The 27,330-nt window shown below is 38.3% G+C and overlaps 1 protein-coding gene across 2 annotated transcripts; it reads left to right on the top strand.

The window, feature by feature from the left end:
- The first annotated feature begins 3,966 nt into the window (after positions 1 to 3,966).
- Positions 3,967 to 25,603, top strand: LOC108427892 (cytochrome b-c1 complex subunit 8). Of its 2 annotated transcripts, none has more exons than XM_017698482.2 (3): positions 3,967 to 4,087; positions 16,551 to 16,717; positions 25,450 to 25,603. In XM_017698482.2, the coding sequence occupies exons 2-3, from the start codon at positions 16,564 to 16,566 to the stop codon at positions 25,542 to 25,544; spliced, it is 249 nt and encodes an 82-aa protein (XP_017553971.1). In that variant the 5' UTR covers positions 3,967 to 4,087; positions 16,551 to 16,563; the 3' UTR covers positions 25,545 to 25,603. The 2 variants fall into 2 exon arrangements, with proteins under 2 accessions (XP_017553971.1, XP_017553972.1); XM_017698483.2 differs by lacking the exon at positions 3,967 to 4,087 and adding an exon at positions 8,127 to 8,193.
- Positions 25,604 to 27,330: the final 1,727 nt, after the last annotated feature.

Consider the following 27,330-nt stretch of genomic DNA (forward strand, 5'->3'; position numbering starts at 1 on the left):
TGAGAATGTGTTCTTCAGGAATATGGTTGTCTCTTATCATAACACTCTTATTTGCTTGTTTTATGGGACTTCAAATTGTGGTCACACTTTCAATTCAATTCAACTTTATTGTCATTATACAATACAGGGTAGTATAGTATAACGAAACACTATCGGGCTACTTTATAGCATAGTAAACAATGCATAGTAAACAGTGCAAAGACAAAAGACAGTAAAAGTCAAGACAAAATGTGCATGGTCAGTAGGTACAGGTGTCGAATGTAGACAAAATGTGCATAGGCAAGTGTTATAGGTGTATTGGACATATAGACAGTTAGTGCATAGTCAGATATTCAAGTGTATCAGGTATATAGACAGAAATGTGCATGGTTAATTGCAGTAAAGTACAGTAAGTAGTAAGAACTATGGGTAAAAAAGAGATGTAAACAGTGATCTGTATATAAAGTGTACAGTGCAGGTACAGAGTAGCAGCATAATGTTCAGGTAACATCTTAGAAAACAATTACAGTATAAATATATAAATATACTAGAAATAAGGCTAGCCAGAGATGAAGTGCACAGCATACAGTCCTCTGAGCTGGTGGAGCTCAGTGTGTAGTGTGCTGGGTGGTCAGGCTGATCAGTAACAAACTGTAGTGTTGTTGTTAAGTAGTAAATAGAATCGAATTCACACTTTTCACAACTTTTACCACCCCATTACTCCAAATTCCTACTTTAATATCACTTGTTCCTCATACCATTAATACATGAGAGAGTGTTTTTCAGGAATATGTTGGTCTGATATGATAACACTCTGATTTACCTGTTTTATTGGACTTCACATTGTGATCTGTATAGAACCGAATAGACACTTTTCACAAGTTTGCTATCCCATTACTCCAAATTTCAACTGTAAAAGCACTTGATACCCATACCATGAGTACAAGATACAGTGTTCTTCAGGAATGTCATGGACTGATATGATAACACTTTCATTGGTCTTTTTTATGGGACTTCAAATTGTGGTCTTTATTTAACCAATTGGACACTTTTCATATAGAATCGAATTTGCACTGTCTGACAGTAATATCACTTATTCCTCCTACCATAAATAAAAGATACAGTGTTCTTCGGGAATGTGGTGGTTTGATAACATAACACTCTGATTTGCCTTTTTTGTGGGACGTCAAATTGTCATCTTTATTTAACCAATTGGACACTTTTCATAAGTTTGCTATGGCATTTCTCCAAATTCCTACACTAAAAGCATTTCTTCCTCATCCCGTGAGTACATAAGAGAGTGTTCTTTTGGAATATGGTGGTTTGATAAGATAACACTTTGATTTGCCTAATTTATGGGACTTCAAATTGTGGTCTGTATAGAGCTGAATTCACACTTTTCAGAAGTTTGCTATCCAATTGTTGCAAATTCATAAAGTAATGTCACTTGTTTCTCATATCATGAGTACATGAAGGAGTGTTCTTTAGGATTATGCTGGTTGGATATGATAAACATGTTGATTTGCCTGTTTTATGGGACTTCAAATAGTTTTAAATACAGAATCATACAGACTTTTCACATGTTTGCCATCTCATTACTCATAATTCCTAGAGTTTGTTGCTGCCGGGTAGAAGGAGAAGAGGTAGACCTCAGAGAAGGTTTATGGGTGTAGTGAATCTGGACATGGAGATGGTTAGTGTGAAAGTAGAGGAGGCAATGGATATGGCAAGATGGAGGCAGATGATCCGCTGTGGCGACCCCTAAAGGGAACAGCCGAAAGAAGAAGAAGAATATTATTGGACAGGTTTCTTCACCCAAGTTGCAGATTTAGGTCTCTATGTCATGTGATTTTTTTTTCAGTTCTTGAGCCGGGCTTTTCTATTCATAAATAAAGCATTTCATTGCTTATTGCTACCTCTTATCCTCTTGCCTCACACTGCTTACCATCCCCAGACCCATGATGAAAATGAAAGATGATCATACTTTTGTTGTCAGGTTACTGGTCTCACACAGGAAATCAAATAGTTTTTTTATACAATTTATACAATGGCTTTCATCTGAGCAGACAGATGTGGGCCAGACCGAGCATTTAGGGGACAGTTATGGCAACTGTAAATGTGTTGTGAGCCGACACATTTAAAGCTTGCCATGGCATTTAAACTTTGGCCCACATGCAGCCCACTAAGTTTGTGGATAGAGTGAAATGAAGAATGTTAATATGAAGTTTGTCCACCTTTGCTTCAGTAACTGCCTCTGCTCATCTGGAAACACTTTACACAAAATGTTTGAACATTAGGGTTTGATTGTATTCAGAAACTAGCATATTAGAGAGGTCAGGTACAGATAGGTGATTATTTATAGTACTTCAGCTCATCCCATAGGAAGATAAGAGGAGATGGCATCCTCTGTGGATCGGTTTCTCCGGTATGCGTACTGATGTGGATCCAGAGCATCCGTGCCACCACTGCCAGACTCTGCAACAGCTTTTTTCCTCAAGCAATCAGGTTTTTAAACTCACAAGGACTGAGCTAACCCCCGACCCCCTCACACACATACTCCACACACACAACTCTTTTGATGTTCTACTTGCACTATCTGGAACATTGCTGCTACACTGTGTTTTCACTGTTTTACTCAGGTTTTTCTACCTCAGTAACTGCCGTGTTTATGCAGGTCATCTGACTGTGTGACTCACAGATCACAGCATGTTAAATATCTCTGCACCTTATTCCACTACCTCATGTCCAGAGCGAGTGCTGTGTCGGTGCTGCACTCTGTTTACGGTGTCTAATGTCTGTTTAATTTATCATATTTATTGTTTCTAGTTAAATTTTTGTTTGCACAAGTCAAGCCTCGACTTGACTAAGGGGATTTCTGCCTTTTTATCTATGGACACTAGCTTGAGAGACTTTAAAGGAAACTCTTAAAAGAACTATTTGAAGTTTATAAGTCAATATTTTCTTGTAGTTTTCACAGTGTCTGCTGACGAAAGAGAGAGAAAGAAAATAAATCTTCAAAAGACATCTGTATGAAGCATGGCCATTAATTCACTGGACCAGTGTAGCTACTGAAATGGGATTGGGTCCAAGTTTCATGTCTCTACGGTTTGGTCTGGGTGATTTGTTTTAGGCCAGAAAAATAAAAAGAAAAACTCTTTTTTGGAAAACAATCACATCAGCAGGTTCTTTGTGCAGCACCAACCATGGTCATATTTATGCATACACATCACATAAACAATATGCATCACACAAACATTCGTTATATATAATTCTATCCCGCTTTCTGGGTACAATATTCTTGAAATAGTATAATTTTGAACAGCAGCTTTCTTAAACTGCCACCCTGTAATGGTACTGAATGCAGTCCAACAGCGATGTTGACCGCTCCAAAATGGCGGCGCCGTTGACGTTCACGTCTGGACCCAACGCAGCATCTAGGTATGTATATCTATGGTGAAAGCAGGGAACTTGTAGTAAGGAGAATTATCACTGTTCCGGGTTTCTAAAACGCTAGAGGAGCATTTGAGCAAAATCATAGTTTAGAAATGCTTCAACAGTTTTAATTTAAAAGAATACAATCATTTCCTGAACACTGAATAGCATACAATATTTAAAGACTGCTGTTATATTTTTAACAGCTTTTAAACTCAAGCTATTAGAGCTGAAAATGGAGCCTCATGTACGTACATGACGTCAGTGAGCGCGAACAGCCAATGAGCTGCTCCTCTGGCCAATCAATCATCAGACTCAGCAGTAATGCCCGCCTTCTACTGACAAAAACCTGTTTGCCGTAGAAAAAAGGAAATATAAAGGTAAGAGTTCTTTGATTGTTTAGTGAAATACATCCCTCTACTTTCTAAAATGAAAAAACGTTCTGGATAAGTCATTAGAAACTATTTTAACTTCTCGTTTTTAGCCGTTGAGCGTCATTTACTCCCATTCATTGAGGGCTCCCTCGCGGGCGCCCTCTGCTGATTAGCAGCCCTGTGTTTGTTATAACGGGTTTGTGTATCTGTGACCGACACCTAAAAGGTTAAGGAACCGGATATTGCGTGTCTATTCGAATAGACATTTGCACCGCGCAAGAAAGGGGTCGTTAATCAGTGAGGTAGGTGGAAAAATGTTGATTTCATACTGTAGTTCCTTGTTTGTCGGTTGGTTATGGCCGATTGGTATTTGTATGTGGTGAATGTGATGGTTTTTTTTGGGGGGGGCTAAAGGACTTTTTTTATTCACTAATGGAGAGACCCAGGCCAAAGTCAAGCAAGGTCTTCGGTCGACTAGGTAGCTAGCGTTAGCTAACCTAGATAGCAAGTTAGCGTTGGCTGTCTTGCTACTGCAGTTTAGCTCATAATTTGAACTTCAGCGTGGTTGGATGGCCATACAAAATGGATCTATGGATTATTTCACAGCATAAGGCAAGATTAATTGTCCCTTACACATAATGCGGTCATAGGTATTTACGAAACTTATGACCACCATCTAAGGGTGACGTTAAGTGGTTTTGGGGTTATGATAGTTAGAACAGGATTCAGAACTTTAAGACTCTTTTCTGATCCAAACAACGTCAAGTACACTGATCGGCTTCCTGCCTGGTGAGTACGCGGTCGAACTATGTTATTATATGAAGACATTGTCGCCATTTTAGAAAAATCCGTAACGCATTGTTGATAACTGGGGTGAAATGCATGGGGTGACGTTTCCAGGGAGCGATAGTGAGACTGAAATGAGATTTTTTTTTTGTAATAGAATTTATTTATTCATTCATTCTTTCTTTAAAATCGCATTCACAATAAAACAAACAGTACGGGGGTATCAACAGAAAGAGCAGAACGAGACAGTTTTATTATTCCAAATAAACATAAATGTCATTGAGTCTATAGTGGTGGAGATTTTGCAGTCAACATACAAGGATATACTACTCTTGAAATATCCTTGAAAGGTCAGGTTTCTTTGTAGCCAACACCCAAAAAAGGTTTTACCTTTATGGAACAATTTATGGAAGTTATACTCAATTCTGAAAGTATGTGTTTTACTGATCCATATTACAAGATATCTAACAGATTCTTTAACTATATTTATATTAATCTGAGTAATATGTATATTATGTACAATCATTACATATTTCATATCATTTTTCACATTTACTTTGATTCACCCATAAAAAAACTGATGCTTCTGAAAACAATTGTAGCATATTTAGGGCATTAGTAGCCTGTCTCTGCCAGTTGACTAATTACATTATACCTCTTCCGATATAATGATACCCTCTATGTTATAAGTGTTCTGATGTAATGATTGAGAAGCTCAGCTACTAGTAGAATCAAGTAAGTCGCGATTGGGCATTCTTGTCTAATGCCTCTATTAAGTGCAAAATAGGGTTAGGGGTAGGGTTAAGGAAACATTAACAGTATTGTCTTTGTAAAAGGTTTGAATAACCTTACAGAAATTACAGCCAAAACCAAAGTAGCATTTCAAAAATAAATTTATCTACCACTGTATCAAATGCTTTATAAAAATCCAAAAATACAATAACAGAACTTCCAATTCTGGATAGTCCAAAACGTCCAAAATAAATCAGATATTATTTGATGTATGTCTACCTCTCATATAACTAGATTGAGATCATCTAAGCAGGGTTTTAATCTATTGATATATATAGATGCTAATAACTTGTAACCAGTGTTGCATAATGTTATTGGGTGCCAACTATCGAAATGAAGCTAATCTTTATTCTAATATTCTAATCAGGCCTTGCTTCATAGCTTTTGTTAATTCCCCCTTTTCAACACACTCCTTAAGAACTTCCAAAAGAAATTGTGTAACATTCCTGCCGGAATGTTCTGTAAAACCCAGAAGGTAAACTGTTGGGTCCAGGACTTCACTCTCCTTTCTTCTTTTAAAGTAAAACCAAGCTGGAAGGAATCCCTTTCAGCACTAGTTTCACAGGGCTGAGACTCACAAGCTAGTCATGTAAAATGCCAGTGTCTCCGTACAGTTCTTATAATCTATTTGCGGAAAATCTTATGCCATCAGTGATCTCCACCTTTAAATCCAAGCTTTCTTGCCTTCTTTCCAGGCTTGATCTACCAGCAGCCGCAGCTTAGCTCTTGCTTCTCTGGCACGTTGAGTCAAGTCTTTAAAGACTCAGACCCTTATTTGCTTTAAGTGCTGAGAGTCCCTTGCATCTCTACAGACTTGATCGTGATGAGAAGACTGAAAAATAAGTTTTCTGACATTGACGTTCACCTCCTGTTTTTGGGCCTGGCCAGTGAGCAACATTGATAGTTCATTGTAGTAAGGTATTTTGTCAGTCCAGGTGAGATGTCAGAGAAAATCTTCACAACCATCTTCACATTTTCTATCTCTGGGACACTCGTAATGAAGTTCCAGCACCGCATGTATGCATCTATGGCTACCTTTACACAGCAAAGGTGTACCTGCAGCTACATGTAGTTCTTAAACATGTTTTCCAGTGTTAAACAGACTTCTGTGACTGTTGAAAGCACTGTTTCTCAGTTTGTGTTTTACGCACACTACATAAGCTACACCAACGCATTTTTGTTTCTCACTCTGGTGCTTTTAGCAAGTCTTACAATGAGAAATGCATACATATTCTTGGACACGTTTCTCTACATCTGTAAACGTCATATGAGGAAAGACAATGTCTATGCCAGACAACAGCAAGCTAAATTGTTTGTCCTTATAAAAGCATATTTTATTGTTCTCTTTAACAGTAGAGTCTGTTGCACCAAAAAAGTCAGTAGTTCCATATCCACAGAATCTATACACCTATGAACAACACGATTGATCAGTTTGATCTGTGGTGAGAATTGCACATCACTCTAACAGTGAAATAGTCTGTGTTTGTTGCAGACAGCTGTCAGTAATGATGCACACACTTTGGATTAACTTGGTAACACTTTGTAATGCAGCTGATTTTAGTGTTGTAAGTAATGCAGCTTTTGAAATTTTAAAATAGAAAAACACAAAGTAGCTCTAAGGCTGGGCGATAAGAGGTCTGCTCCATACAGCTGTTACAGTGCTGACACTGTACAGTGCATGACAAACAAAAGTTCTTGTAAGTCACAGCACTGATTTAAACAAAAGTATGCTAAGGATTCTGTGTGTGGTATTGGAGAGTAAGAGAACGCTAGCTGTTTTTTGAGCTCAGTCACTTGCACAGCATGGCCAAATCGATGTTACTGTAGATCAAAAAAAAGCACTGATTTCAATTTAAACATACCTAAAACTGGGTGGTTTTGTCTAGTGTAAGATAATCACACTGCAGTTGCTCGCTCCACCCCTCAAACTACTACGAAAGAAAAGAAATCCAGTTGTCAGCTAGCTTGTGGTTAAATACTGATATCATATACTCTGACATAGATCTGATGGGTGAGATGGCAGTAAGGTGGTGTGATCCAACATTGACCTATCGAGCCAGCCAACGTTTGCTGTTCGTGCTAAGTTGACGTTGTTGAGAAACAAGTTAGGCTAGCACAAAACAGCTACATACCTTGACACATGTGTAATCGAAGGAGTACAAGGGGTATGCATGCAGAAGTTGCAATTGAAAAACAACATATATGAAAATTAGTATAAAGCGGTTTTTGCATTACATCCAAAATCCATAGGGCTGCACCATAGTTATTTTTACTGTAATGCAGCTGAGCTGTTATTGTAATTCAAAATATAGAAGATTAATATTAAGTAGTTATTGAGATACATCCAAAATGTAAAAGTTGTGTATGATTGCTAAAGTAGAAAAGATTACTAAAGTAGTTGCATAATATCTTAAATGCAAAGATGTGCATCATTGTTGACACTACACCATACACAATTCTTTTGTGTTGTATGCAAATGGCTGAAATATTATTGAAATTCTAAATATATAAAATTAATATGAAGTAATTACGATACATTCAGAATCAATGTTTTGCATAATTCATGAAATATAGCTGGACTATACATGGTTCTTTTTGATGTTCTATCTGAACTTAATATAACATAGTTTAATTATGTAGTTATCCTTACCATAAGTGGCATATCAAGGTTCTGGAGTGGCCTAGCCCGATAGAAAATATTTGGAGGGAGCTCAAACTCTGTGTTTCTCAGCGACAGCCCAGAAACCTGGCTGATCTGGAGAAGATCTGTGTGGACGAATGGGCCAAAATCCCTGCTGCAGTGCAAACCTGGTGAAAAACTACAGGAAAGGTTTGACCTCTAACTGCAAACAAAGGCTACTGTACCAAATATTAACATTGATTTTCACAGGTGTTCAAATACTTATTTGCAGCAGTAACATACAAATAAATGATTAAAAAATCATACACTGTGATTTCCGGATTTTTTTTTTTAGATTATGTCTCTCACAGTGGACATGCACCTAAGATGAAAATTTCAGACCCCTCCATGATTTCTAAGTGGGAGAACTTGCAAAGTCGCAGGGTGTTCAAATACTTATTTTCCTCACTGTACGTTTTTCAACTATTTACTTATGTTGCTCCCATAAAATCGCACCCATCTTAGCAGCCATTTTGAAAAGGCAGAGCTCCTGTTGCGAGTGACACACCCCAACAAATGATATTTCGTTGGAATGGCCAGGATGTCCTCTACATAGCATGTTTCAGCACAGCAAATATGGTGTTTGAAATCTTTTTAGGAACTCATGGACAAAAATGAATTACAAGGTCTAATGAGTCTAATGCAGTTCCAGTTCATAACTGAAGTATAACTGGCTGTCTTGTTCAAAGGCAGTAATAGTAAAAATGTTTACTGTTATTGTTTATTTCTAATAAGGCACTGAAATTATGGTTCATTTGAAGTTCTTTTGCCCCTAGGTGTGAGAGTGTGTGATTGTGTGTGTCTGTCTGGCTCCGGCACCCAACCCAAGCGTGAACTGACCCTCCTGATGATGATGCTGCATGAACTCTATTATATCATACAGTACTATTTCATTAACAATTACTAATGCTATTTTCTTATCTGGTGTCAACTAGAGGATGATGGGTTCCCCTTTTGAGTCTTGGTTGCTCTTCAGGTTTCTTCTTGTTCTTGGAGTTTTTCCGTTGCTCATGGGGGCTTGGACCTGGATTGTTCTGTAAAGCTGCCTTGTGACAGCATCTTTTGTAAAAACCGCTGTATAAGTAAACTTTAAACTTTGACTGCTGTCTCTCATGTTAAATCTACAGGGTTGGCCCAGTGAGGTAGGGGTGTTAGATGTGAACAGTATTTAAAAACTGCAGCATTGCTGTCTAATCCACTTGTATTGGTGCAATACACTATCATCTTGCCACCACTTTAGTGTCGCTGCATTGCTGAGGATGATCCACCATTCAAATAACTACTTTTTGGTGGTCCTGTGGATGTCCTGACCATTGAAGAGCTAGGTACCAGGAGGCTAACAAAGTATGCAGGTGGACTGCATTCTCTAATTGTAGAGCTACAAAGTGCACCTATATGATAACTGGACCTCATAAAATGGACAAGTGTAGATTCAGAATAGGTGTATGTTCAGAATTTTTTTTAAAAGGTCAAGTTCAGTTTGGGCCAGTCTGAAACAGTTATCATTTTGGAATGAGCTATTCATTTCCTGTAAAGGTGAGGTAAGGTGGCCCAACAGGTTTTAATCCTTTTATTCTGTAGTACCCATTTAGTTATGTGGCATGGACACCCATGGAAACATGGAGTCTTTTTTTTTTTTAAAGTATTTAAGAATATTGATAATTTATTCTAATTTAACTAAACAAATATTGAAAGCTAAAGGTAATATATCTAAACAAATAAAATTGAAGAAATGTTTTTGAAAAATCTGTAAAATGGAATAAATAGAAATGTAAATTTCTTGTGACTGTTACTACTTAAAATGCATAAATTTGATTCAGATGCACCACATCAGCTGCAAATAATTAGAACATGGTTGGAGAGGAATTTGGAAGCGTCTGCCTTAAAACCTCAGACATTTAGTTGAGTTTGCTCTTGATTTGTTGAAGTGAGCTGTATCACCATGGTAAGATCCAAAGAGCTGTCTTCAGGCCTTCAGAAAGAAGGTTGTAGATGTATGAGTCTGTAAAGTTATTTAAAAATATCTCAACAATTAGAAGTCAGCCATTCCACTGTTTGGAAAATAATTCACAAGTGGAGAACATTTAAAACTGCTGCCAACATGGCCAGGTCAGGCCGTCCTTGCAAGTTCAGCCCAAAAGCAGACCATAAGATGCATAAAGAAGTCTCTGACAGTCCTAAAATGTCATTATGTAGAATGTGCAGTAGATGGTTCTATATAAAACCTTTTTGAAAAGGTTTCTATGTAGAACCTTATATAGCACATTACTGAAGAATGCTTTCACAATAAAAAGAACACTTTACTCATGCAAAACATTTAAGTACTCATGGTTCTATATAGATCTGTTTTTAATGAAAAAAACTTTTAAAGAGCTATGCGCTTTTCAAACAATGTATTCTCTTTTTAATAGTATGTGTATATTGTTTCAAAGATCAAATATTGATATGTCCATGTTTCTTAAAGAACTAAATGTTTAATGGGGTTGTAGCATGGCATGGGCTAACTGAGCTCAGGAAGGACGCTGGAAGCAGGGTTGACAGTTATGTTAATTTTATTTTTCTTCAACAAACAAACAAAACAAAGCCAAAACCAAAGCTGGCCACTTTTCAGTGGCTTCAAAACTAGACCTTTCAGTCCTATTCTCCAGTCTGTCACTGCTGCTGGTCCTTCTCCTCTGTTCCCTCTCTGCACTTTTAAAGGTGCTCATGCTGCCAGTGCCGTATCACGTGAGCTCTTGAGCAGAGAGGGATGGAGTTTGTCGCTCCACCTCCCTGTTGCCACCCTTGCTTCACATCTTGGTCACCAGGATCTAGCATAGGGTGTAGTTTAGTGTCCTTTCTGAAGAACAGGAGGTCAAGCCTGGATGACACCATTCGTTTTTCAGAGCAAATTATTTTACGTTTAAGTGTAAATATCACATTGAAATCAAGGTATTGTCTTTTATCATTGATTCCTGCTAATACAAGGCTTATGGAGTATGAAACAGTAATTTCTTCAAAAAGTATGTTCAGACTCAAGAACTTATGTTTTATAATTTGTGAGACTTGTATTGATAGGGCATTAGGATTTTCAACAAATCAAGTAAGGACAAAAAAAATTAGTGCAGTCGGACAGGGCAGCACCCTGATGTCAGGCCCGTTGGCAGACTTGGTCTAAAAAGCAATATCCATGCTTAAATGTTCTCCATAAAATGTGGAACATGAACATCTTCCTAAACCTGATATAATCATACTTATTTTTCCCATTAAAATAACCATGGAATTAAAAGCTTTTATTATTACCATGCACCTATTTACAGAGAGAGAAAGAAAGGGTTAAAACATTTTTGGTTACAGAAACACTCACTTCAACATGACAGAATAGATTTTCCTAATATTATGTAATTATGTTTCAGATAGGCCGAGAGTGAGCTTTACCTTTTTAAAGGAATTGTTGAGCAAAATATCAAATTAACATAATTTATCGCTTATCCCAGATGTGGACGATCAGCCAAGAGGTGCTTTTTCTTCTTCACAAGGTGGTTCAGCAGGAAAGAGTACAGAGCTAAATTGATGCTGTCAGCTGTAAAGACACACTTTATCAGGCAATAATTAGACTTGCTGCGGAGGCTTGGAATACCAGCATGAGTGCTTCTGGTATTCCATCTTTGACTAAAGTTTTGGCAGTGGCTGTTGGTTTTGGCTTTTGCTGCTGTTGATTTCTGCTGGCAAGTGTTTTGTTTCTTGAAGAAAACAGGAGTGGAGACCACCTAGGTAGCCCACACCCTCTAGTTGTCTGTGTAAATGACCCTGAAACCCCCTACTTGATGGGTGTCTGCTTCTACCTTTGTAATTAAAATAGAGGTGGCAATGCTAGATTGGGAAGCTATAGATAACCATATGTGAAATAGGTTAAGCATTGGTGGTCGTTGCATGACAAAGTGGACTGCTCTCCATAGCCCCCACACATCACCCAAGAAAGACATACAAAATGCAAACGAGACAAAAGGCAAGGGAAAACAAAAGAATGCTCAAGAAAAGTTACAAAATTAATAAGCTGAGGTTTTCGCAGCGTTGTACAGTATGAAGCTCAATGGTGGTCAAACCAGTCCAGAAGGCTGGTGAACAGTGGGCATCTGTTAAAGGCAGAAGAAGCAACAGAAGCAGCAGCATCAGACCGCACAGGTTGGGGAGTTATTCAACTTGGCAGAGAAAAGGGAAAAGTTCTGTAAAGACTGACTGATGACAGAATATAGTATTAAGAGTGCAACTTGGTCTCAGGCAGATTGTTATTAGAGCCTAACTAAATGGGAGAAACAGACATGAGTGCTCCCTGAGATGTCAGTGACCCTCCACCGTCAGCAAACCTGAGTGAACATGTGAGAGCAGTGGAACAATTGCACTCGCAGTTAACCATAATGCTTTGTCCATGAACCCCCAGATCTGCATCTTTTATCTAACGGGGAAAACTAATTACCAAAGGCTTGACTAAACGAGTAAGTTTTTAGCCTAGACTTAGACCATTGTCCTCTCAGTGCCGACAAAGGTGTCCAATGTTAGACCTTTATAATGAACAAGTACTGGAGGGAAATTCAGCTAATCTGCAATGTTACATTACTCCCATGTTTCACAGCTTATGGTTTTCCTCAGAGCAAGTTGATGGGGTTGGCCAAATATCTCAATGTATTATATAGATTGCTTTCGACTTGCAGTTACAACTCCTACAGCTCAACAGCTGTTTTGAGTTTTTTGCACATTAATTTTATTTAATTAAATTTTTTATTATAAGTACATGTAGTAATGTTACGTATACATTTAATTAGACTATCAAGCAGGCGAGGTAAAACAGGAACAGAAACCCATACCCACAGGAAGCAGAGGGCATGGCAGGAATAATTCTTGACTAATCAAAAAATGTATTGACGTTAGCCAAAATAATCGTTAGTTGCAGCCCTACTCATGACCAGTGAAGTAGTGAAAGACCCACTTCAAGCACTTCATGCAGAAGTACAACCAAATTTCAAAACTTTTGGGCTTCAGGAATTTGCATGACTTATATATGGTAACATACAACATACTGCGACTTCTGTTCAAGAGCAGAAGATGTAGCTGGAAAAATTAATTTTAACAGAAGTCAATCATTTTACAAAAGACAATGAAGTCGAACGCATAAAAACATGCAAATTTCATTATTGCAGACTCCTCCTAAGGAAACTCCTTCAGCTCATGCAGTGTCTCATGCAAGCGAAAAAACAACCAAGAAAGTATTCAATACCTTCCATGGACGAAGCTTTTAGACATTTAACTCCTCAGATGTCTGATTCCTATCATCATTGTGAACAGTTCTGGCTCCAAGTCTCTCTAGAACAGAGTTGTTTCATACCCAACAGCTCTGCATGAATTTGTTGACATATTAGCCATTTAATGATACAGAAAATAAAAAGTTTCCCTTTAAGTCATGTAGCTGACCCGAGTTGTGTTGAAAGGCTTAATTTTCTTACGTATTATGCTACATTGCCCCTGGGTCGGTCTGTCTGTCTGTCTGTCTGTCTGTCTGTCTGTCTGTCCTGGCAACCTGTCCAGGGTGTATCCTGCCTTCTGCCCGAAGACTGCTGGGATAGGCTCCAGCACCCCCCTGCGACCCTGACGGAGAAGCTGCTTAGAGGATGGATGGATGTTGTGTGTTTTTTTTTTTTTTTTTTTTTTTTAGCTGTTGTCTCCTCCAGCTATTTCTGGAGCCCTGTAATGAGATTTTCTTGGACTTTAAGTAGAACAAACTATGACGGACTTTTTAGTCCTTTTTCCAGACTAAAGGTGTTTGATATGGCTCAGTTTATTTTAGTTATTGCCCTTGGGTCACTGAACAATGCTTGAATAGTTTTAACAAAGGTCTCGTTTAATCCAAACTTTTGTAGCACTCTATAAAAGTTCCCAAGTAACCCTAATAATACCATGTAGAGAAGCAGAATTAATAATTAGCACTGTCTCTCAGCATTAGTTTCTGCATTGTTTAACATTCTTGGAGGAAATATCTTTCATAGAAAATGTCATGTACAAATGTCCCAGTGCTGAAATGCCTGGAACTGTTCCTTGAATCTTTAATTAGAGCCTGTATTCTCCTGTTGTCTTCGTTTTTCCGCTGAGACGCAATGTTAGTGGGCTGATCTGGTCGAGAAGAGAAGGTGGATGCTTCAGATATCTGTATTCCCCCTTTCTGCCATCTTCCCCGTTGCTTCCTCTGCCGAGCTATAGACCACCGTCTTTGTAAACCACTCTGAGTTTGGCTGGGAATGGAGTCCCTTTTGCATATCTCCTTTGATTCCTCAGCAATTCAGGTGCATAATCATTGTCCACATGTACCATTTTTCCTTGGAATTCAAATACTTTAATCTGCCAAGTTCTTTTAAGCATGTCCTCTTTCATTCTGTAACTTGAGAACTTCAACTTCAGTTGATCTTGGTGGAGCCTTGGTCAGAGGTTTTTGGGGCAAGCACCCGGTGTGGTTTCTCGATACCTAGCAGTAAATCTCGATTCCACTAATAAATGTATTAGTACTTTTACTAATACCTGTTCCACAAAGGTAGCCATTGATGTCATTCTTTCTTCAATCTTCACACAATCTTTCTTCCCCCATCACATTGTCACACTAAGTCATTATAGTCTCCATTTGCACCTGAAGCCTCACCATCTCCAGCAAAGCATCCTATAACAACTGGATTCAAGTCTTGGCTGCGTTGATCCACTCCTGTGCTTCTTCCGATCTTTTGAAATTTTATTGATCTCTTTTCTATGCCATTTTGTTGCTGACTGGGGTTCATTCTAAATTCTTGTAGCTTTTTCAGGATTAGGCCCATGTCAGCATCGCTTGATGGGTTGCCTGCTGTCCTCCATGTTGATATTAGCTTGTCGCAGTTCAGTATCCTCTTCGTTGTTGAGTTGTGGGTTTTTTTTTTTTGTTTTTTTTTTTACTTTGCAAGATTTTTCTTCCCTATTTTAGTCATTTTTGTTCCCCCACTGTCTCTCTTTTGCTTTTGCACTTCTCAAATGAGTTTGAGCTATGCAGGCAACTTTTAATTGTTATTGTAGGGAATCTATCATTTTATGCTGCCAGGTGGACTGCAAGTCATTTTAGTCCATTTATAAACACAAACACACAGCCACTTGCACAATACGAGTGGAGACATGTAGGCTAGCAAAACAGAGGCAATAAAGACTTAAAAGTTTATTAATTAACTGTTTGACCAAATAAAATTGAGATATTGGGTATAAATCTTAATACAGTGAATGACTACAGTGCACAGTGTGGTGAGTTGAGCTGCTGTAGCACAGTTTCTTGCCACGTTTGCTCAGTTCTTGGTGAGTAGCATGTTGTTTTGATTGAAACAGTTTTATTGATAATTGACCAAGCGGTGTGTAGTAAATGTGTGTAGTAAATTCAAACAAGACAAAACTTGTCTTGAGACTTGAAGCTAGTGGGCTCCTTGGATCACCCATGGATATGATTTATGCTGTCACTGTGCTACAAAGACTGTTGGTGAGATCAGGATTCTATGAAATGTCTATGAAACATACTTTACTTATGGCTGTACAGAAGTGCTTTGAAGTGGAACCAAAAAAAAAATCTGCTCCCCTGTAGTGCTACTTAAGCCAAGGTAACTAATGTAGCATAGCTAGCTAATGCACGTCATTTAAAATCAGCTAGGTTTTAAATATTTAACTTAAGATACATTACACTTATTTACATATAACTGAATTTTAAGTAGGTCACTCAGTATGGTATTGGCGAGTAGTAAAAACACACAAAATTGATTTGGATGCACTAGTTCAGTGACCAGTGACTTTGTGTCTGACCGCCACAGTGTCAGTAGCACTTGTGTGTCAGCAGACCCTTTTCACTGGCAGGTTCAGTTACAGGTTCAGCTGCAGTGTGTGCTGTGTGTAAATGAGTGAAGTACGGAGTCCATATCTGTATCAGTGCATTCTTATTTATTACAGAAATCTGGCTAGCGTAAATCCTGTTATGATGTAATGAAATTCATGAAAAATCAAAATAAATTAATCGATAATTCGTAGTGACTGTAATAAAGGGATACTCACTAGTTTATTTTATTTGATCAGTTGCTTTCATCTGTTACAATCAAGACTTCTGACAATCACCAGGTTCAATCAATGTTCATGCCAAGTTTAAAGTCAGTTCCTCTTTTAAGGTCAGTTCTTGGGGTCTGATGCTGTGCATGGTTTTGTGGGCATTAACATTATGATAATTAATTACTACTCAAGGTACACAGTCCTATTGGTTGCATATTACAGTGTGACTTACACTGTGTATAAAAAAGTGGAATGTTCAGGTATAAAAAAAAATGATATAAGAATGCTGATAAATCTGCTAAAATGGAAAATGAATTATTTAGTGTTGTGCATATACAGTAAGTCTCATTCAAGTGTAATTTGTATAGAACACTCAAACACACATTTGGACTGATTCAGTTAATGTCATTTTAAAGCTGATGTCTTGTCTCTTAAAACAGGTCTCTTGACACAATGGGTCGCCACTTTGGAGATTTGGCCAAGATGAGACACATTATCACTTACAGTATCTCCCCCTTTGAGCAGAGGGCCTTCCCCAACTACTTTTCAAAGGGAGTGCCCAACGTTTGGAGACGATTCACAGCATCCATCTTCAAGATTGCACCCCGTAAGTGCCCTTCTATCAGTATTTTCAAATGCATGCACGCTGAACAGAAGTAGAAATAAATGTTTTAGTGACCCTTCGACACAGCAGGGTAGAGCACAACCTTTGTGTATACTTTGGCTCATTTATTTGTACTTTTGTCTTCAGTTCAGAGTGGCTGGGTGTGATTGGACAAGCCATGCCCAGATTTAGCTGTTTTTTCAGGGCTTTTTTAAAAAAACAAGTTTCTATTTTGTTTTTTAAATAAAACTTTACTAGATTGTTAATATTATGGCATCTGCCATTTACTTTGCATTTCAGAATGTGCTATGCCTCCTTCCCTCGTTAGGGTTCAAGCACGTAGTGCAAGAACCCTATTGTTTTTGTCAAGATTTTTAGGGTTCAAGCAAGCAGTGCGTAGAACCCTATTGTTTTTGCTCAGATTTTTCTTCTTCTTATTATTATTCTTTTTCTCCTGAAAAAGTGGTTGTGGAGAAGAGACCGTAAGCCATCCAGACACCAAACTTGGTGGGTAGGTGTAGTTTGTGTGCATCTCGCCCCACAGCAAAAATGACCCCGATTGGCCAAAGGGGGGGCGCTATAGAGCACCAAAACACGTTTTGCTTCATAACTCCTAAACCGAGATGTGCACAGACAAAATTCTTTTTGTGGCTCATTCCTTGGGTCAAGACAAACAACTTTGCTGCTGACTCCATTTAGCTCCGCCCACTTCAAATTTTAGCTAATTTGCATAATATTCAAAACCTACTTTTGTGAACTAGTCCTACAATTTTCACTCAGTCCTCAATTTTCTGATATCAGAAAACTTGGGAGAGTCTGTCTATCAGGATTTATCAAAAAAATTTATATTTGCAAAGATTATGGCTGCCATATGCTAATTAGCCCTTCTGACAAAACTCAAAATTCACTTAAGACTCTAACTCAAGAATGCTTCAGCCAAAAACATTGAAACTTTATATGCTCATTCAAGACAGGATTCTTTGCATGTCAATTTTGGAGGGCATATGTCATTAGGGGGCGGGGCAATTGCCAATTAACTGTTTCTCAGCATCTGTGCATCCAATCAAGCTGAAACTTGGCAGGCATCATCTGCTGCACATACTGTAAGTGAGTCTTGAAGGCCAATTTGATACATTGAAATTTATGGCCACCATCAGCCAATCAGCATTCAGCAGGCCTTTGACAAGCTTACCATTGACCAATCGTCATGAAACTTGACTGGTGTCTAAATGTATCCACTTCCTAACAAACAGTCTAGTTTGAAAGGATTTGATCACAGGGGGGCGCTATACATAAAAATAAACATATTATTACATGTCATTAATACAGTATTACAATTCTGATGAAATTTCCATATGAATCCATTGTAGTACATCATACCAAACAATTTTGCCAATATATGTTCATTAAAAAACTTCACCGTTTTTTAGTAATAGTTAACTGTTCGAAAACAATACTTTTCGAGCTAGTCTCTGGATTTTCACCCAAACTTATCAAATTGGCCTAGCGTAACTCTCAGGCAACTCTAGGTAAATAACTATCAAAAATTTTTTGACTTTTCTACTCAGGGTTATGTGGATCAGTCAACTAATTACTGTGGTCATGGCATTTCTAACTTGATTTACTGTAACTCAAAGACCATTGGCCAGATCACCGCTAAACTTTAAGCATCATAGCAAAATGAGACTTTAAGTGTGTATGCAACGTTTTGTCAAGATTGGCCCTTAGGGAGCACTTCAGCACTCAAAAACACTTCAAAATCAATTAAATTGCTATTACAATGTTATTACAAGGTTGATCAACAAACAATTGGTGACATATGACTCAGTTCACTCACCTGAACAACTTTCTAATTGCATGTCATGTCAAAAACTTTACTGCTTGTCTGGTATTTTTGCCTTATTTGTTCAAAGATTTCACTATACAAAGGCCTATTATACAGAGGTCAAAAGGTCATTCTGACCAAAACCTGGTGAACGTCTATGGTTTTAGTCCTTGATCAATACTGATATCATATTGAGGCCTATTGACTGATTGTGACCCAGTTTCACTGAGCTGCTCTACACCTAAAGGGCCCATCATGACTGCATCAGGTCTCACTATGGCCTACATTAAGTCAATGGGTTAAATACTGAACCAGTCCACTGTGCAAAAGCTACTATGTGAGAAATGCTGCCAATGGTCATGTGGTTCTGACATGTTCTACAAACCAGTGTAGCTCAGTACATATGAATGGAATATTCATATTGGCTTGGCCTCTGAACAAGATTCAAACAGCTTGAGGCCTTTTTAGGCCTGATGGGCTAAACTGCTGAAGGGCTGGTACTGCTTGTACGTGCTTGAACCTGCTCATCGCCGCTTGCGGCTATATTTAGGGTTCAAGCACGCAGTGCAAGAACCCTATTGTTTTTGTGCGGATTTTTCTTATTATTAGGGTTCAAGCACACAGTGCGTAGAACCCTATTGTTTTTGCTCGGATTCTTCTCCTTCTTCTTCTACTACTACAAAAATGGTTGTGGAGCAGAGACTGTAAGTGGTAGAGACACCAAACTTGGTGGGTAGGTGTAGTTTGTGTGCATCTCGCCATCGATTAAAAAATGACCCAGATTGGCCAAAGGACGGCGCTATAGAGCAGCAAAACACGTTTTGCTTTATAACTCCTACACCATGAAGTCTAGAGTGAAAAATTCTTTTTTTTTTTTTTTTGGTCTGATTCCTTGCATCAAGACAAACAACTTTGCCATTTGGACCATTTAGCTCCGCACACTTAGATTTTTTGCTAATTTGCATAATATGCAAAACCTACTTTTGCAAACTAGTTCAAGGGTTTTCAAGCAATCCTCATGTGTCTGATATCAAAATGTTCAGAAGAGTCTGTTCATCAATAGTTATTAACAATATGTTGACGTCAATAAACAATATGGCTGCCATATGCTAATTAACACTTCTGACATAGATCATAATTAATTTAAAACTCCATGTGGAGAATGCTTCTGCCTTTTACATTGAAACTTGACATGCACATTTGGGACCAGATTATGTGGTTGCTTATTAATTTTGATGTGCATATGTCATTAGGGGGCGGGGCCATTGCCCATTAACTGTTTCTCAGCATCCGTGCATCCGATTGAGCTGAAACTTGGCAAGTGGGAGCTACTGGACCGAGTATACGTTTCAACGGATTTGGCCACTGGGTGGCGCTATTCACAAAATTATCGTTATTACATGTTATTACAATACTATTACAATTTTCACCTAGTGTCGAATGTACTGCATCATGACAAACTATTTTGCCAATATATGTTTGTTTAAAAAGTGCATAGTTTTTATGTAGTCGATAAACTCCGTTTCAAACCAGTCTCTGGATTTTAATCCAAACCTTTCATATGTGGTCTAGAATGATTCTGGGGCCTCTCTAGGGAAATAATTATTGAAAACATTTTGACTTTTCTACTCTGGGTCATGTGGATCAGTCAACAAATTACTGGGGTCATGGTTTTTGTAGCTCGACTCAAGTCATTGGCCGGATCATCTGCAAATGAGAAACATTTTAACATACTGAGAGTCTTAGGGTGTGTGCTACGTTTGGTCCAGATTGGCCTTTAGATGTCACTTCAGCACTCAAAAACACTTAATAACCAACTAAGTTGTTATTACAGTGTTATTACAAGGTTGATCAATACACACTTGGTGCCACATGACTCAGTTTAGTCACCTGAACAACTTTCTGATTGCATGTCTTGTCAAAAAGTGTACTGCTTGTCTGGTATTCTGTCTTATTTGTTCAAAGATTTCACTAGACAAAGGCTTATTATACAAAGGTCAAAAGGTCATTCTGACCAAAACCTGGTGAACGTCTATGGTTTTAGTCCGTGATCAATGGTGATATCATATTGAGGCCTTTTGACTGATTCTGACCCAGTTTTACTGAGCGCCTCTACACCTAAAGGGCCCATTATAACTGCATTAGGCCTCATTATGGCCTAGATCAAGCCACTGGGTTAAATACTGAACCAGTCCACTGTGCAAGTGGTACTATGTTAGAGATGCTGCCCTTGTCATGTAGTTCTGACATCTATGTTGAAAACCTCTTGGATGTTCTACAAACCAGTGTAGCTCAGTACATTAGAATGGAAACTTATAATGTGGATAAAGACCTCTGCTTGCTGTTTATGGCAAATGAAGGCCTTTTCATGATCTGAGCTCCCTTCAGTTCTATTCACTCTGCCTGTGAACAAACAGCTTGAGGCCTTTTCAAGCCTGATGGGCTAAACTGCTGAAGGGCTGGTACTGCTTGTGTGTGCATGAACCCGCTCATCGCCGCTTGCGGCTATATTTGTGGTTGTGGTTCAAGCACACAGTTCGTAGAACCCTATTGTTTTTGCTCGAGTTTTTAGGGCCGAAGCACGCTATACACTATTGTATTTGCTCAGGTTTTTCTTTGTATTAGGGTTCAAGCACGTTGTTGTTGGTGGTGGTGTTGTCTTCCAAGCACACAAGTGCGTAGGACCCCATTATTAGTTTTTATTATTATTCCTCTTCTTATTCTTTTTCTCTGATAAAATGAATCACTCAGACCAAACCGTTTGTCCTACAGACATGAAACTTGGTCAATAGGTAGTAGTCCCTCCCACTACTCAGGCGCATGACATGAAGCCAATCGGTCTAAATATGGTGCTATTGCGCAACACAATGCATTTGGCCCTTTAACTCCTTCCCCTGTTTTTTGCCAGACAAGACACATTTTTTTTCTTGATTTGTTGGGTCCAACAAAAGAACTTTGTAATTTGTACCATTAAGCTCCGGCTACTTAGATTTTGAGCTAATTTGCATAATATGTAAAAACTACTTTTGTGAACTAGTCCTACAATTTTCACCCGATCCTCATTTTTTTTGGTTTCAAAAAATTCAGCATAGCCTACACATCAATTAACCAGCACATGTTTAATTTTGTAAACAATATGGCTGCCATATGCAAATGAATCCTTCTGGAAAAATCAAAATTCTTATTTAATTGAAAAATCTAGAACTCAAGAATCCTTCACCCAAAAAATGTGAATCTTGACAGGCTTATTTCTAAGTAGACTCTGAGGTAGCCCGTCAAGTTTTTTGTGCATAAGTCATTAGGGGGTGCTGTAAATGCTTAATATGCCTTAATAGCTGTTTCTCAGCATCTGTACATCCTATCAAGTTGAAACTTTACTACTACCATCTACTAGTAAGAATCTAAGTGAATCTTTAAGGATACTTTGTATTGAAATTTATGCCCGCCATCGGCCAATAAGCTTTCAGGAGACATTTGACAGGCTCACCATCGGCCAATCCTAATGATACTTGACGGCTATCTCTGTCTTGCCACTTTCTAACAACTTGTTAAGTTTCAAAATTTGGCCAGTATTACAGAAAATCAAATATATCTTGTACAGATTTAAATTTTTGGTCAAATAACTTCAATGTCCTCATGCAGTGCAGTGTCCCAAACATTTTGTCATAAGGGTGTTAAAGTGCATAGTTTTTTTTTTTTCTTCAATCATTTGAAATGAGCACTTTTTGAAGTAGTCCGTGGAATTGTAAGCTAACTTCTCAAAACTAGTCTAGAAGTACTCTAGACTACAACTCATTATACCAAGATCAAAAGGTCAATTGAATAAAATTCAGTCAACTAGGTTTAAAACCCAGTGCTCATTGATCATGACAAATGACGGCCTGTTAATAAACTCAGACTACTTTTCAGCCTCTCTGCCTCGAAGCCCCAAACTGCATTAGACCTTATTCAGGCCTGTTTGCCTCAGTGCTTGAGAGCTTCCTGGGCTTATTTGTTCTTGCACCCGCTCACTGTGCCAACCTCTTGGATATTCTACAAACCAGTGTATATCAGTACATATGAATGTGAACCCATTTTATGTTCACAGACCTCTGCTCCTTATGACAACTGAAGGCCTTTTGATGAACTGCTTTCCTTTCAGTTCTGTTCATTCTGTCTATAATAAAGACCCAAACAGCTTGAGGCCTTTTAGGCCTGATGGGCTAAACCTGCAGAGAAGGCCTATACTGCTGGTGCGTTCTTGAACCCACTCATTGCCGCTTGTGGCTATATTTAGGGTTCAAGCACGGAGTGCGTTGAACCCTATTGGAATTGTCAAGATTATTTTTCTTCCCTGAAACGGAATGTGCAGCCCAAACTGCAAGTCCTAGAGAGACGAAACTTGTTTAATAGGCAGTAGTCCCTACTCCGGCACAAGGACTCGGCCCAATTGGCCATAAGGGGGTGCTATAGCGAAGAAAAATCAGGTTTGCCTATCTCCTAAACCAGATTTTTGCCAGTCAAGCCATATTTCTTTCCAGGTTCCTTGGGTCCAAAGAAATAACTTTTGAATTTGGACCATTTAGCCCAGCCCACTTTGATTTTGAGCTAATTTGCATAATATGCAAAACCTACTTTTGTGAACTAGTCCTACAATTTATGGCAGATCCTCATGAATTTGGTGTCAAAAAAATCAGAAGAGCTTGAACCTCAATAATTGTCAAAAACATGTTGAATTTTCTAAAGAGCATGGCTGCTATATGCAAATGAACCCTTCTGGATAAATTCAAAATAATTCAGAATTTAAACTTCTATAACTTGACAATCCTTCAGTGAAAAAAAAATTCAAACTTGACATACACATTCAGGACAAGATTCTGAGGTGGCCATTCAACTTTTATGCGTATATGTAATTAGTGGGTGGGGTTAATGCTGGCCTCTCTAGATAAATATCTTAACATGTTATAACATGTTAACAATATAACATGTTGAGTTTTCTACTCAGTGTTATGTGGATGAATCTATTAATTACTGCGACCATGGCATTGCTAGCTTGATTTGCTATAACTCAACAGTCATTGGCCAGGTAATCTCCAAACTTTAAGTCTTTTTACATACTGAGACTTTATGCGTGTTGCCATTTTTGGTCCAGATTGGCCTTAAGGGGGTGCTTTGGCAATAAAAATCTATTAAAATGCTATTACAGTGTTATTACAAGGTGGACAGAAACTAATGGTGCCATATGACTTGGATCACTCATTTGAACAACTTTCTAATTACATGTTATTTCTGAAATTGCTCTGTTTGTCTGGTATTTTAGCTTATTTGTTCAAAGACTACATTATACAGGGGTCAAAAGGTCAATCTGACCAAGACTTGGTAACCGCATTTGTAAATGGTCTCTGATCAATAGTCATACCATGTTGAGGCCTGCTGACTAATTCTCACCCACTTTCATTGAGCTCCTCACACTAAAGTGCCCCTTTTAAGCACATTAGGCCTCACTATGGTCTACATCAGATCAAAGCGTTAAATATAGAACCAATCCACTGTGCAAGTGCTACTATGTGAGAAATGCTGCCATTAGTCATGTAGTTCTGACATCTATGTTGACAACCTCTTGGATGTTCTACAAACCAGTGTAGCTCAGTACATATGAATGGAAACTTATGTGTATAAAGTCTTCTGCTTACTATTTATGGCAACTGAAGGCCTTTTGATGATCTGAGTTCCTTTCCATTCTATTTACTCTGGTTATGAATAAGACTCGAACAGCTTGAGACCTTTTTAGGCCTAATGGGCTAAACCTGCAGAAGGGCTCGTACTGCTGTTACGTACTTGAATCCGCTCATTGCCGCTTGCGGCTATATTTGTTTTTGGTGGTGGTGGTGTTGTGCTGTTTAAGTTGTTTTTGTGTCTTGGCTATGTTTTACTTGGTCATGCTGTAGTTGTGTAGTAGGGAGCTGCTCTAATTAAATAGCAAATCTGTTAGCAGACATAATGACATCCACTGGTTATTCACTACAATGCCACATATGGTGTCAAAAACGGCAAGAACGGCGAAGTTGAGTGGCACTTTAGCAACCTTGGTATGTACGGAGTGCTCCAGTAAACGGCAGGATGGTCATTCCCTTCACGTTGTGCAAATGGAAATGCTCTGACATTTACTATTAAACATATCCGGTTTCCTCCCACAGTCCAAAGACATGCAGTCAGGCCAATTGGACATGCTAAATTGCCCCTAGGTGTGAGTGTGTGAGTGACTGTCTGTGTCTGTCTGCCCTGCGATGGACTGGCGACCTGTCCTTCCACTTCTTAATAATGCATTGGACAGTTCTTAACCCGATTTTATTAGTTTCAGCAATTTCTTTAGATGTTTTCTCTACTTGATGCATGCCAATAATTTGACCCTTCTGAAACAAATTAACATCTTTTCTGCAGGCTGTCTTTTGATATGGTTGTTTAACAAATGAGAAGCTACTCACTGCATCAGTTAGGGTTAAATAGCTTGTTGCCAGCTGAAACATAACCATGCATGCTGTAATTATCCAGTGGGAGGCTCTTGACTATTTGCTTAGTTAATTTTTTTTGGCAAGGCAGTTTATATGGATATTGAGTTAATGTCCAGCCTTACTGTGTATCATAACTTTTACAGTCTCATTATACTGTGTAACAGAACTTTATTGGAATACTTTTGTAATGATCATGCTGCTGAATGAATCTTTTGTATGCCTTATGAGTCACATGCAAATGGTTTATCTTAACAAAGGAGGAATGCATACGAAGTATCGAAATTTCGAACATGGACACATTGCAAAGGGGCCAGATGTTAGGAGACTTCTTGTGTAGAACTGTTGTTACTTCTTACAGTGAAGTGAAGTGAAGTGGAATTTCATTGAGTAATCTTTTTTTTTTTTCCTCTCTCTCACAGCCATGATTTTGATGTACCTCACCTACACTTGGGGCACTCATATTCATGAGCAGAGCAAGAGGAAGAGCATTACAGACTTGGAGAATGAGAAGTGAAGCCCCCCCCCATCAATGTTCAGCGTTTGTCTATATCAATAAAGAAAATTTAAACCATTCTCATCCTGTCTCATTTTTGTCCTCAAAGAGGTTTGATGAGATATTACTCTAGGAATTTGGAGTAATGGTTTGGCAAACTTGTGACTGTATAGACCACAATTTGATGTCCCATAAAAGAGGCAAATCAGAGTGGTATGATATTAGACCACCATATTCCTGAAGAACTGGTATTCATGTTATGAGGCACAAGTGATATTAATCTAGGACTTATGAGTATTAGGATGGCAAACATGTGAAAAGTGTCTTTGTGATTGTGTAGACACCACTAATTGATTTCCCATAAAACAGGAAAATCAAGGTGTTATCATAACCAACCAGTGTATTCCTAAGAACACTCCTTCATGTACTCATGATATGAGGAACAAGTGTTTTTACTGTAGAAATCTGCAGTAAGGGAATGGCAAACTTCTGAAATGTGTTATGTTTTGTGTAGACCACAAATTGAAGTCCCATAAAAAAGGACAATCAGCGGGTGATCTCATATACACCAAGACATTCCCGAAGAACACTGGGTTATGTACTCATGGTATGAGTTCCAAGTACTTTTACAGTAGGACTTTGGAGTAATGGGATAGCAAACTTGTGAAAAGTGTCCATTAGGTTCTGTACAGACCACAATTTCATATTCCCAAAGAACACTCTCTAATGTATTCATGGTATGAGGAACATACAATATTACACTAAGAATTTGGAGTAATGGGATGGCAAACTTGTGAAAAGTGTGAATTCGGGTCTGTACAGACCACAATTTGGAGTCCATACAACAGGCAAATCGTAGTGTTATCTCAGACAAGTGCATTCCTCAAGAACACTCTCTTGTACTCATGGTGCAAGGAACAGGTCATATTACTGTGGGAATTTGGAGTCATGGGATGGCAAATGTAAAAAGTGTGTGTGATTCTTATATATAGCACTATTTGAAGTCCCATAAAACAGGCAAATAAGTGTTTTCATATCAGACCATTATATTCCTAAAGAACACACTCTCATGTACTCATTTTATGAGGAAGAAGTGATATTACTATAGGAATTTGGAGTAATGGGATGGCAAACTTTTTCAAAAATGTGAATTTGTACCTGTATAGACCAAAATTTGAGGTCCCACGAAATAGGCAAATCAGCGTGTTATATCAGACCACCATATTCCCAAGTAGGTCTGTATCAAATACTAATGTTATGAGGAACAAGTGATATTACATTAGGATTGTCGAGTAATGAAATGGCAAACTTGTGAAAAGTGTGAAATTGGTTGTGTATAGATATTTGAAGTCCCATAAAATAAGCCCAAGTGTTATCAGACGAACATTTTCTCGAAAAACACTATCATGTACTCATGGTATGAGTACCAAATGCATTTACACTAGGAATTTGGAGTAATGGGATAGCAAACTTGTGAAAAGTGTCTATTCGGTTCTAGAGAGACGACAATTTGAGCTCCCATAAAACAGGTAAATCAGAGATGTATCATATCAGACCACTATATTTCTGAAGATCACTCTCATGTATTCATGCTATAGAGGAACAAGTGATATTACTGTAGGAATTTGGAGTAATCTTTTGGCAAACTTGTGAAAAGTGTGAATTCCTTTGTGTATAAACCACTATATGAAGTCCCATAAAAATAGCCGAAGTGTTACCATATTCCCAAAAAACACTATATCATGTTCTCATGGTTTGAGTACCAAGTGCTTTTACAATAGGAATTTGGAGTAAAGGGATTGCAAAC

This window comes from Pygocentrus nattereri, chromosome 8, assembly GCF_015220715.1.
Source record: "Pygocentrus nattereri isolate fPygNat1 chromosome 8, fPygNat1.pri, whole genome shotgun sequence".
Taxonomy (NCBI): Eukaryota; Metazoa; Chordata; class Actinopteri; order Characiformes; family Serrasalmidae; genus Pygocentrus; species Pygocentrus nattereri.

Excerpts from the sequence above, each read along its gene's own strand:
- LOC108427892 (XM_017698482.2), top strand. The coding sequence starts at position 16,564 with ATGGGTCGCCACTTTGGAGATTTGGCCAAGATGAGACACATTATCACT. Across the intron at positions 16,718-25,449 it reads CATCTTCAAGATTGCACCCC|CCATGATTTTGATGTACCTC; the intron begins GTAAGTGCCCTT and ends TCTCTCTCACAG.